General features: G+C 54.8%; 1 protein-coding gene across 1 annotated transcript in view; it reads left to right on the top strand.

Annotated features, from left to right (window-relative positions):
- Nucleotides 1–12,041, top strand: part of MAD1L1 (mitotic arrest deficient 1 like 1) — a 491,032-nt gene that overhangs the window by 406,453 nt on the left and 72,538 nt on the right. The window contains exon 17 of the mRNA XM_004385925.2: nt 9,562–9,752. Within this exon, the coding sequence (XP_004385982.1) occupies nt 9,562–9,752 (191 nt within the window). The remainder of the gene's footprint in view (nt 1–9,561; nt 9,753–12,041) is intronic.

The following is a 12,041-nucleotide window of genomic DNA, read 5'->3' on the forward strand; positions in this document are numbered from 1 at the left end:
AATCTGCTCCCATAAAGATTTCAGCCAAGAAAACTCTATGGGGCAGTTCTTCTTTGTCACATAGGGTCACTATGAGTTACAAATCAAGTTGGATGACATCTAACAACTGCAGATAATGGATTAAGTGACACAAAAAACTCCATCAAAACTATAAGAAAGTCAGAAAGACATGGAGACAACAGTAGCAGCATTTGAAAGGTAGAAAACAATGAATAAGTCGAGACTGACCTCACACACCTGAGAAATCCAAACCTCAGCCAACAAAGGGGAAAGCCAAGGAGCAGTGTAACTTGTCCTTCAAAGTCCCCAAGAGGCTCAGGAATTAGTGGTTTCAGGGACCTGGTGAAGTGGGGTAGGGGACAGGTCAAAAATGGAAGAACTGACATGGTGGAAGCTATGTCAGAAGCAGATCTCTATGCTTTATTCACTCCCTACACCCACACACCCAGCAGGAGTCTGGCATCAGGAAAGCACAGGGTCCCCGGAGCACCTGCGTCTTGCACACTGAGACCTCCAGCCTTCCCTGCACTCAACCTTTAGGCATCTGCCCACCACGCAGAAGACTCAGGAGAGTTTTCTCTGATCAGTCAGACCAGTCCAAGAAGAAAGATCTAGAGACACTGACATTGGCAGCCTCCCAATACACAGGCCAGCAGGTCAGCCCACAACAGAGTTCATGGTCAACAGTCCCTACTCATGTGCTTGGAGCTTCCCCCTTGGCCTTTAGTGCCTTGCTCTCCTGCTCAAACCAGATAGGCTGAGAACCTTCAGTAACGGACAGATGGACAGACCTCTAAGATAATCCTCCAGTAGGAAAGAGAGACCAAGACAAACAGAAAACAGCCACTTGGGGGACTGGTCTACATAAAGAGAAGACGAGAGAAAATACGAAGGAAAGCAGGTCCACAGTAAGGAACTCTTCTGTGAAATTTTAGAAGATTGAGAACAAGGAAAATATTCTGCACACTTCCAGAGCGTGAAAACAGGTTATTCACAAAAGATCAAGACTCAGAATGGTTTGCACTTCTCAATAGCAGCATTGAAAGCTGGAGGCAATAGAACAATGCCTTGAAAATCAAAGGAAAAATCTTTCCAACCGAGAATTCTATACGTGGCTAAACTGTCAATCAAATGTGAAAACAGAGTAAAGATATTTTCAGACGTTTTTGTCTCTAGGTGCTGCCAAGTTGATTCCGACTCATAGTGACCCATGTGACAAAGTAGAACTGCCTCATAGGGTTTTCTTAACTATAATCTTTATGGGAGCAGACCACCAGGTGTTTCTCCCACAGAGAAGCTGGATGAGTTCAAACCAGTGACCTTTTGGTTAGCAGTTGAGCGCTTAACCAGTGTACCACCAGGGCTTCTTATTTTCATACATGCAAGGTTTAAAAAAAATTCCCTTCTTGCACATCATTTCTCAGGAAGCTTCTGCAGCAAGTACCAGAGGAAGAGATGGGGTCTGGGACACAGGAGGTCCAGTGTAGGACAGGAGAGAGGTGAATGGGATGTCCAGGATAGGAGGGGAGGAAGAAACCAACAGCTTCTCGCGGAAACCCCAGGTGAGGTAGGCACCCAGCTCAGGGTGGTGCAGAGCAACTGGAGATAGGCTGGGTAGGGGCGTCCTCACCCCTGAACACCACCTTTGCCACCAGATTGTGCCCAGAGGGCCAGGCCCAGATTCTTAATCTGCTCTTAGCTTGTCTTGACCACATGCTCATGAAGTTCCTGCTCTTCTCCCCACGCCGTGATGCCTGAACAGGCTGAGGACATTCATCTTACCCCCGACAGGGCTGTGCTGCTGTGACCTGCTCCTGAGAGCTGGAGGTGGGCCGTATTTTATTCAGTGAGGCCAGTGATATTGTGATGAGAAAATGGAGGTTTAGAGAGGTGAAGTTACTTGGGCAAAAACACACAGCCAGGACCTGGTGGAGCCGAGACTCAACCCTTCTTTTTGGTCCAGGTCAGAGTCCAAATGCCCCTCCCTGCCTTTTCTGCCGTCGCCCTGACCGCATTGGACTGTCTGCCCCCTGCTAAGCTGGCTTTCCCTTGGGCTGGGGGGCCGCCAAAACAGGGCCTTTCTGTGCACCTGTGTTCTGGGGCTAGCATATAGGAGGCACCAGTGAGCTAAGGCCGTGGCTGGCCTCCGGGGCCTTGGCCCAGGGCCTGATGTCTGCAGAGAGCTGTGGTAGGGAAGGAGGGGAAGAAAGGTGGGGTGAGATAGATGCAGAACTGGCACCTGGGCCCTAAAGCCAGGATGGAAGCTGGCCGAGGCAGAGAGGACTGCAGGCTTTAGGACCAACCCACGCACCGCTCCACCCCAACCCTCTGGCTTTGCCAGCCCCACAGTGCCTGCGGGCTCACACAGGCGGTCCCTGAAAACCACTTGCCCGTGTTTCAGTTTTCAAGGACAAGATTAATGATACTTCTCGAAGCAGCTGAGAAGGTTGCAAGGGTGATGTGAATGAAGAGCACCCAGGAAATCCGACGCCAGTGTGCTTGTGACTCTGTTGTCAGAGGGTTTTTCTTCTCTGCGCTTAGGTTAGGACTCAGAGTGTGCGTGCATGTGTGTGCACTGCGCATATGTGTGTGCATGTGTATGAGTGCACGTATATGCATATGTGTGTGCACGTACGTGTGTGCATGTGCATTGTGTGTGTGTGCATGTACATTTTGTGTGTGTGGATGCATGAGCATGTGTGTGCATGTTTATGTGTGCATGCATATGTGTTATGCATATGTGTGTAGGTATTTGTGTGTATGTATACATGTGTGTGAGTGTGTACCTTTGTGTGATGCATGCGTGTGTGCATATATATGAGTGCAGGTGTGTGTACATATGAGTGAGTGCATGTGTTTGTGCACATGCACCTGAGCCAGGTGGCCCATGGTAGGTGGAGTAGAAAGTGCACTCCTCCTCCCTGTGGGACACGGTTTCCCTAGTCAAATGCGAACTAGCTGTGTGGGTGCAGAGCCCATCTCTCAGCCGACGGACTGTCTGTGGGCCTGGAGCAGAGCCAGGAGCGTGGGAAGGTACTTCTGAAGGGAAAATGCATCACCAGCTACAGGGATCCTGGACAGGTGCCCACTGCAGTCTGTGGGCCTTTCCTATACTACTATCCCCTCTGCCACTCACTGCCCAGTGGCTCCCACAGCGCCAGTCAGCTCCCTAAGCCCCACAGCTGGCCCGCCTCCAGGACCCTACCTGCATTTCCCTCAGGTCCTCTCTGAGCATCACTGAAGACCAGGGTGTGCCAATCTTAGAGCCAGAGCTGACTGACTCAGCCCCAGTCCTAGGGGGCCTTTTCCATTAATGGTGAAATATTAGCCCTGTTTTGTTGCTCTTTAAGCTTAAAAATTCCTGCATTGGTTAAGTCTATTTTACTCACTTTTCAGAAAGAAAAATGGTTCTGTCCGGAGTCCCAAAGGACATTTCAAAAGCTGCCTCCGATTCCTAAACAGTTGCTGCCAGAGCCTGGGACTGCCAGCCTCCAGAATGTTCCATGGAGGAGGAGTCCTGGTTCTTGCCCAGGCATGCAGCCTCTTATCTCTCTGCATGTTGCCAAGATGTGGCCTGGTGCCTTGACCCTCCACTCTTGGTTTCCCTCATGGCAGTGCGATTGTGGAGAGATGGTGACAGGGCCACTCTCAGGAGAAGTGACCCCTCCTGGTGACCTTCACTGGAACAGCCTGTCTGGACTCTGTCTGGTTTTCCCTCCCTGGGCTGAGAAAGCTCACCGGGCTGGCCTTTCCTCCAGAGGGTGCAGGTGGTTCCACTGATGTTTAGATTTTTTTTTCTCATAAGTATAGATAGATATAGATAGCTACCATCGAGTCAGCTCCGACTCCTGGTGACTTTTTGTACAAAAGAATGAAACGTTGCCCAGTCGTGCACCATCTTTACGATCACCAGCATGTTCGAATCCATTCTTGTGACTATTGTGCCATTCCATCACACCGAGGGTCTCCCTTGCGGGCCCTTTAGTTCAAACACAATGTTCTCCTCTAGCAATTGATTCTTCTTGGTGATGTATCTATCCATAGCAAGCAAGTCAGACAGTGTTCAGTTGTGATCTATAGGATTTTATTGGCTGATTTTCAGAAGTAGACCGCCAGCCTTTCTACCTACTTTGTCTTGGTCTGGAAGCTCCACTGAAACCTGTCCACCCTGGGCAACCCTGTTGGTATTTGAAATACAGTGGCATAGCTTCCAGCATTGTAGCAACATGCAAGCCACCTCAGTGCCACAAACTGACAAGATGGGTGGTGGAGAAGAGTATGGTAAATAATGACAAAAAGCAGTCCAGCCCCCCTTCTGCTTATAGTCTACTGGAGGAAATAAACATCAAGCAGAAAAATTTTTGTAATACTCTATCAGTGTTATGATAAATACTAGGAAGAAAACTCTAGTGTGCAATGAGAACATGTACCAGGAGACCAGGCCCATTCCAGAGAAGCGATTTTAGAGCTGGGATGCATAAGAGTTGGTGAGGAAAGGGGGAAAAAGACTCCAAGCACATGCAAAGGCCTGGGATGGTAAAGCGATGCGGCACCGTTGAGAAGGAATAAAGCAGTGTCCGGTAAACCTGGAGAGGCACCAGGACAGGCTACCCTGTGAAGGCCTAGTGACCACAGGGAGGGCTTTCCTTCAGGCTGTGTCCTGCCTTGGCTGCGTAGAGACCTGTCCAAATGGTTTGGGCCCCCGCACAAGACTGGAGCCAGACCTAGGAGAGAGGGCGGCATATGAGCTCAGAAAATGGGGCCAACCAGCACCAAGGCCAGCCTGAGCAGAGGCAGTTCCAGTGGGGTGACCCAGTGTGGTGACCCCAGCGGCGCAGCCTTGGGCATCACAACTGCAGAACCTTGGGGTCATATAATTCTGATTTGAACCCTGCTCTCCACTCTCTGGCCACGGGTCTGGGAGAGGTAGCCTGACGTCCCTCCTCTGGCTGCCTCCAGAGTACAGGGGGGCTGGGTTCCTCTCGGTGTCAAGCCTTCCATGCGACTGGGGCAGCAGGTCAGGGTTGGGCAGGTTGCCTGAAGGCACTGACCTGGTGGTGAGAATCTTCCTGGAACTCAGACAGTCCGACCAGCCCCCATCGTGGGCGCCTTTGCCTGGACAGGTTCCAGGCTACGGAGGGGTGTGAGGCAGGCAAAGCTGGTGAGGTGCCTGGGGTCTGTCTCTTCCTTCCAGAATTCAGCCCTCAGTACCAGGCCCCACAGAATCGAGCCATAGCTGGACCCAAACAAGGCAATGTTCCCCCAGCACCCAAGGCCCCTAGCCCAGCTGGCCATGCATCAGCTGCCATCCTGGTTCAGATGTCTGCGGAGTCCTGTGGGGCTGCCCTCCTAAGAGCCATCTGCATCATCGTTAGAAGCATTCCTATCTCATCTTAGCCTGCCTGTGAGTGTTAGCACCTTGCAGAATGAAGGGCTTTAGAGGAAAGTGCTAGCTTTTTGCTCTCCCTTCCCCAAGCAAGGCCCCAATCCCAGAGTCCCCATTTCAGCAGCCACCCAGCAGTGTGGTCAAGGGGCAGGTGCTGCTTCTGTGCCTGGCAGGCTCTGGGGTCACACAAGTGTAGGCCACTTGTTGGAGAGATTCAAGAGCAGAGAGCCCCTCCACCCACCCCAGTGCCCTTGCCCTTTCACCTGAGAGCTGTAAGAAGGAAAGTGGCCCTGGTACTTATGTGAAACAGCTGTGTGGCTACGGACAGCGCAGCCCTACTGCCCACGGCTCTGTCACTCTCCACTCTGTCCCTCCCTCAGTGCATCGCAGCTGCCCACCTCACACTCGCTCCACTAAGTATAAACCACAGGCCGTGTCCAGGTGTGAGCTGTCCCTCTGGAGGGACAAGCCACAAACTCACCTTCATCCCAACATCACCACTCTCAGGGGTAACGCCACTCTTCTCGCCAGTAGCCTTTACATAATGAGTGCAGTTTATTTTTATTCTCTGTCCTTCCACAGAACCTTCACGGCTGCTCCCACGATTCCAGGGGGAGCCAGGTGTTGGGTGGCATGTCTGTGGCTCTGTTCGGTGGCTCAGCTGGGGCCATCACAGCTCACCCACCCAATCAACAAGGAGGCAGTAGCCACTCGGAAAACACAGCCAAGGCAGCCACCTGCTCACCAGGCCTAAGCACTGAGTCTGTAGCTACCTGCCCCCTCTCTCCTCTGCCCTCCTTTTCCTCATCGTCTGGCTTGTTCACTTGCCTCCACACTCCCTCCATGGATCTGCTGTGTGCCGCTGTGAATCGGGAGGGACTTCAGTAGGGCCGAGGGAGGAGGTACAGGTGCGGCCAGGAGGGAAGGGGGGCAGCTCCGCTGGGGCAGGTGGGGGGTGCTGCAAGGAGGGGAGTCCCAGGCGTCAGAGCCAGGACTGGAGGGCCTCATGAGGAAGACGGGCCACGGGGAGGAGGGGATGGACAGAGAGCCTAAGCAGGGCCCCCAGGAAGCGAACCTGCCGTGCCAGGAGGGGCCTCCGCCCAGCAGCATGACCCAGGACATGCCACGCAGCAGTCTAAGACTGAGGCTGGGGGAGCCTGGGAGCTCTCTGAAGGCTTCAGCAGACCTGACAGCTACTGGGGCCACACTGCTAACTCTATCTTCCCACCAGCGGGTGAGGCCCAAGGAGTCCACCAGGCCCGACCAGGCAGCTGTGCCCACGTGGCAGAGATGAGGCCCTGGCAATATTTCCTGGACCCCAGCTTTTTAGGACTGCCTTCTCAGGGGGCTGGGCGGTGCCCAGATGTTTCTGTGCTCCACCTGGCTCCAGTGGCACCAAGCTGCCTGATAGGATGGGGTCACCACAGTCCTGTGGTCTCAGGCTGGGTGGTTGCAGGCTCACCACAGACCCTAGGGGTCTCTGGGCCTCAAGGGCACCTTCCTCTGGGGGCTACACGTCCAGGGCCTCCCCAGCTCACTTGGGAACACAGGTGGCACGAGTGCAGCAGGCAGGAAAGCAGTGACATTTCCTAGGTGAAAGCCGTCTGTTATTTATTTAATCCAAACCTCTGTGTGAATTATTCACCCCCTTTACGTAAGCATGGAACTATAAGAATAAAGGGAAGCCAAGCACCGGCTGTGCAGTGCCTGAGTCACAGCGAGAGTCCAGGCCCTGAGCCTGGCTCAGTAAATGAGCCTTTCCCGAGGGCAGCCCCTTCCTCACCTTGACAGACCAACCACGTGGCCTGCAGGAAGTGGTTTCCGAGCCCCATGTCCTGGCGTCAGAGGGGTGGTGAGTCCCCATGTGTTGCTGTGAGGGCTGTACCGGATAGGTGTCTCTAGGGAGCAGGTGCGCAGGGTGCTCCCCAAGAGGGAGTGTACGCAGCACCCTTCGTCCCCTGAGGACACTTCCCCAGCTGGGATAGACAGCAGGCATATGTCCAGGCAGCCATGTATGTACTCAGCAGGCGTGTGCCCAGCAGGTGTTCATCTGGACAGGCATGTGTCCAGGCAGGCGTAAGCCCAGCAGGCGTTCGTCTGGGCAGGTGTGTGTTTGGCGTGTGTCCAGGTAAGAGTAAGCCTGGCAGGCATGTGTTCAGGCAGATGTGTGCCTTGCACGTGTGTGCCCCACAGGCATGTGCCCTGCAGGCGTGTGTCCAGGCAGCATAACCCACTCCTGGGAGGAGGACACCACACCCCTCTCCCCGAGCCCTGAGCCTCACTGAGAGCAGCAGAGGTGTGTTGTGAGGAGGTGTTGAGGGGCTGATCTGTTCAGACTCGGAGCTGGTGCGTCAGCCCGGCCCATCCACTCCTGGAGCCCAGGAAGCACAAAAGTCTGCAGCACCTGGATATGGTGGGGAGGGGCTCTGTTCTGCTCCAAGGCCAGGCCACATTGATTACTAGAGTTTACTTCTTCCCTGCAGACGTCTGACGTGCGTGGAAGGCAGTGCCGTCTCTGTCTCTGACACGGTGAAACATCACCACGGGAGTGTGCTCAGTGACTTTCTGCCAGTGGGCGTCCTCCTGCCAGCCACTCCATCTCCGGGTGGCCTGGCCGAGGGAGGCCGGGAAGCATATTGGGGTCAGAGCTGTCAATTAACCTTTTGATTCCGTGGTCCGATTACTCGATTAATCAGGGCCTATGTCCCCGTGGAGAGGCTCTGGGAGAGCCGAGTCCACAAGGGCGTCAGTGCCAGTGATGAACGGCAGACGGGCAGGGGAGTGCAGGTGCCTATGGGGCCTCACTGGCAGCTGGGTTCTTTATACAGTCCTTGTCTTCTCACCGATACTAGGGAGCCTCACCCAGAATGAGGGCCCTGCACCAGGCCTTCCTCATAACTGGGATCACATCAGCAAGGCCCAAGAGGGTTTCCCAAGCACCTGAGGGCAGCAGGGAGGCGGTGGGGCTGCTACTGAACCAGCCTTCATCTGACACTTTTCCCTGTGCTTGACAGGGCTGACCTCTGAGCCTCGGCTTCCCTGTTTGTACAATGGGGAGAGTACTGGTACATATCCCACAGGGTTATGACAGTCATGGCCCTCTACAGTTTATGTCTGTAAGGTGGTATCACCCACATGGCTGACATTCATTCAGCACCCACGTTTTTAGACAGGACGGCAGCACTCAAAGCCCTCTGCAGTTTATGATGTGCTCTCAGCTGTGCGGCCTGACTTAGGTCTCTGGAGGCATTGCATGGTGGGTTCCTATCTCACATGTGAAGGCCAGGGACGCAGGGGGCTTGTGCAGGGTCACAGGGTCAGGAAGAGGTGGCTAAGGTGTGAGCCTGGCTTCCCTCTGGGCTCATGGGGCCCTGAGGCCCAATCTGTTTTCTCTCCAGGAGAGAAGGCAGCTCCGCTCAACCCTGGTCCCTTCCTCCAAGGGGCCCTTCTTCACCTGCAGGCAGACTTCTCTCTGGCAGGCAGAACCCCCAGGGCAATGTGATTGGAAACCCCCAAACAACCCCTGGCCAGGGGCTTTCCTCCCACCTGGCATTTCAATGCTTCCAGTGTGCAGGGTCGTGGTGGCCCCTGGGGGGCAGTGGGGGTCCTGCCAGCAAGGAGACAATCATTGGCATCACACACCGGGGTGCAGCAGACCCTGATCTCAGTCCAGGGTCCAATTCCCAGTCCCCCTCTCCCCCATGAGACACCTTCCCTCCTGGACTCTGCCACGAGGCTGGGGCGTGCCACACTCGCTCTTGTCACTGGTACTGCCTGGCTTCTCAGGTGTTCAGGGACAGTGTGAGGTTGGTCGCTTTGCCAGTCGGGAGCAGGTCCTCAGGAAGGAGAGGGCCAGGTGTGGAGCCAGGGCCAGAGCTAAAGGTGCCGTTCAGCACCTGCCATCAGTGACGGGGCACATACGGTGACCTTATGTTTGTCCTCACTGAGGGCCAGACGGTCAGTGTCCTGGCTGCTTTTCCATCATGTGATGCTCACACACTGAGTTGCTGGTGTGGAGAGTGGCTCCTTTTTCTCTTCAGGGTAGGGGTACGAAAGCTCAGCTGTCTCGTCCTGTCCCTCAAGTCGGCGGCCCCTCCATGCCCCTCCCTCTCCTCTGGTCCCTGACGGCCCCTTCACCTCCAGCCAGTCACTGAGCCCTCCCCCTGTCTCTCCAGAGCTGAAGAAACAGGTGGAAAGCGCCGAGCTGAAAAACCAGAGGCTGAAGGAGGTTTTCCAGACCAAGATCCAGGAGTTCCGGAAAGTCTGCTACACACTCACGGGCTACCAGATCGACATCACCACCGAGAACCAGTACCGGCTGACGTCCATGTACGCTGAGCACAAAGCTGACTGCCTGCTCTTCAAGGTGAGCTCTGTGGCCGCGTGCTCTGGGTGATCAGGAGCGAGGGCAGCCCTTGGCCCCAAGAAACGACTGTGCTGGGCCAGAAGGGCCTCAAGCGATAGCCTTGGGCCTGCAGGCAGGAGGAGGCCTGGCCATTACCCACATTACATCTGAGCTCCCCTGGCCCCAGGCCGCCGGCAGCTTTGCCTGCGTCTGGTCAGGACAGCACCAGCGTCAAGGCCTGGGGTGCCCACCAGGGCATGAGCCTTCTCTGGCTCCCACCCTCCCGTGCGTCCACCCTCCACGTAGAGCTGCTCTGTGGGGGCAGGGGCACAGACGTGGGCGCCAGCTTGTCCTGAGGCTGCCAGCCCACTGGAGGCCCAGGTCATGCTATAGGTCAGTGTTGGACCTGGCAGGGGCCGAGGTACCCACAGTGTTGCCAGAGTGCGTGGATCAGTGGATGGCAGGTAGAGGCCAGCATGGGGCCGAGCTAGATAGAAGGCACAGACGACAGCTTGTGGTGTGGTGCCTCTGCCCAGGGCTACCCACGCTCACCGTGCACAGCTGGCCTGCGTCACCTGCTCCAGACAGGTGGAGTTTGCCAGGGGTCCCTAGGGGGTCCTGCCTGCTGCTCAGGGACAGCACTGACCTGTGGGCTTACACACACAGTGTCTGGGCTGGCTCTCAGGTCTGTGTGGAGACAGTGGCGGGGTGAGCAGGCAGGCATGTGTGGGGCAGGCACAGGTGGGGCAGGCATCAGCCAGCAGCTGGCCTGCAGGTGCCACCAGGGTGACCAGGAGGCCAAAGTGGGATGGTACCGCCTGGTCCTCGAGTGGCCTGCTGGACACTTGTCCTTGTCGATTCGTGGAGGATCCTCACATGGTGCACAGCTGTGTCAGGAGGGGTAAGATGGGGCCGGGTCTGGGGAAGGCAGAGGGCAGCCACCTCTTTGGGACAGTGGAGGTGTGGAAGGGGCCGTCTTTGTTCTCATTCACAATAGTGCTGCACCGAGTGGCCTGTGCATCTGAGCAGAGTTCAGTGTGGGCAGTGCACCACGTCTCTTACTTAGGCATGTAACTCAGCATAAACCCACCTCCCACCCTCCTTCCCAGCTGAGATGCTGAGTGAGCCCAGGCTCTCAGGGGGCCACACGGAGTGACTGGTACAGGTGTTGACTGGCTGGCACAGCTGCCAGGGTCATTCTGTGATCTTGTGTGCTCGCCGGCACGGGTGGACACAGAGGAGCCTACCCACCTCCCCCGACAGTCCCCCCAGCCAGGTGTGCCACTGACCCTGTTCTCGTGGGCGACATGTGCTCACGCCAGTGCCCCTGTGACCCCTCCGGGCACCCACTCCGTTCCGCCCTCCTTCCTCCTTCACAGCCGTCTCAGACATCCTGGTGACACAGGGCTGCCGTCAGGCTGGTCCCTCAGAGTGTCTCAGAGTCCTGGCATCACGTTCTTCCACCCTGGAACCTGTAGACAGTCGAGCGAGCAAATAAACATGCAAACATTCACAAAAGTCTCTTAGTGAATAAACGACCAGAAAGACACGCACCTCTTCACTTTTGAATAATTCAGGGTCACTGGTTGGTGTTTAATTTTACACCCCAGAAATTCCACAGGGTTTTCCCTAAAGATGAAGTCAACCGTCAAACATGTGCAGTTCCTGTGAACAGTCACTGTTTAACGTCTCGCTTGTCATGTCAGCATTTATGAATCGAGAGGCCCACTTTCCCTGGATGCCTGCTTATTGATTAGGGAGGTGATTGATCTTATAGAAATCCTCCAGCGAGACCTTGGGATAACATCCCCAAGTATTTCGTATTTATGGAGCATTGAGAATACAGAAAATCCGAAAGAAGAAAACAGTCGCCTCATAATGTTGCCTCCCAAAGACACTGCTGTTACTGCTTGACGTATTTCCTTTCAGGGCTTCATATGTATGGGCAGATGTAAAACCAAGTTCATTATCTCGAGTTGACTCCGACTCACAGCGACCCCATGTGTGACAGAGTAGAACTGCCCAATAGGGTTTTCTTGGCCGTAATCTTTACAGGAGCAGATCGCCAGGACTTTCTTCCATGGAGCCACTGGGTGGGTTCAAACAGCCAGCTGTCAGTTAGCAGCTGAGCACAAACTGTGCCTCCCAGGGACCTTATGGGTGTATATAGGTATATTAGTTTATATTTACAGAATTAGGGTCATGGGGTTACAGTGTATGGACTGTTGCACTACTTTTTTTTTTTTTTTAATATTTTATTGTACTTCAGGTGAAGGCTTACAGAACAGATAGTTTCTCATGTAACAGTAA

This window comes from Trichechus manatus, unplaced genomic scaffold (genome assembly GCF_000243295.1).
Source record: "Trichechus manatus latirostris isolate Lorelei unplaced genomic scaffold, TriManLat1.0 scaffold00151, whole genome shotgun sequence".
NCBI classification, from domain to species: domain Eukaryota; kingdom Metazoa; phylum Chordata; class Mammalia; order Sirenia; family Trichechidae; genus Trichechus; species Trichechus manatus.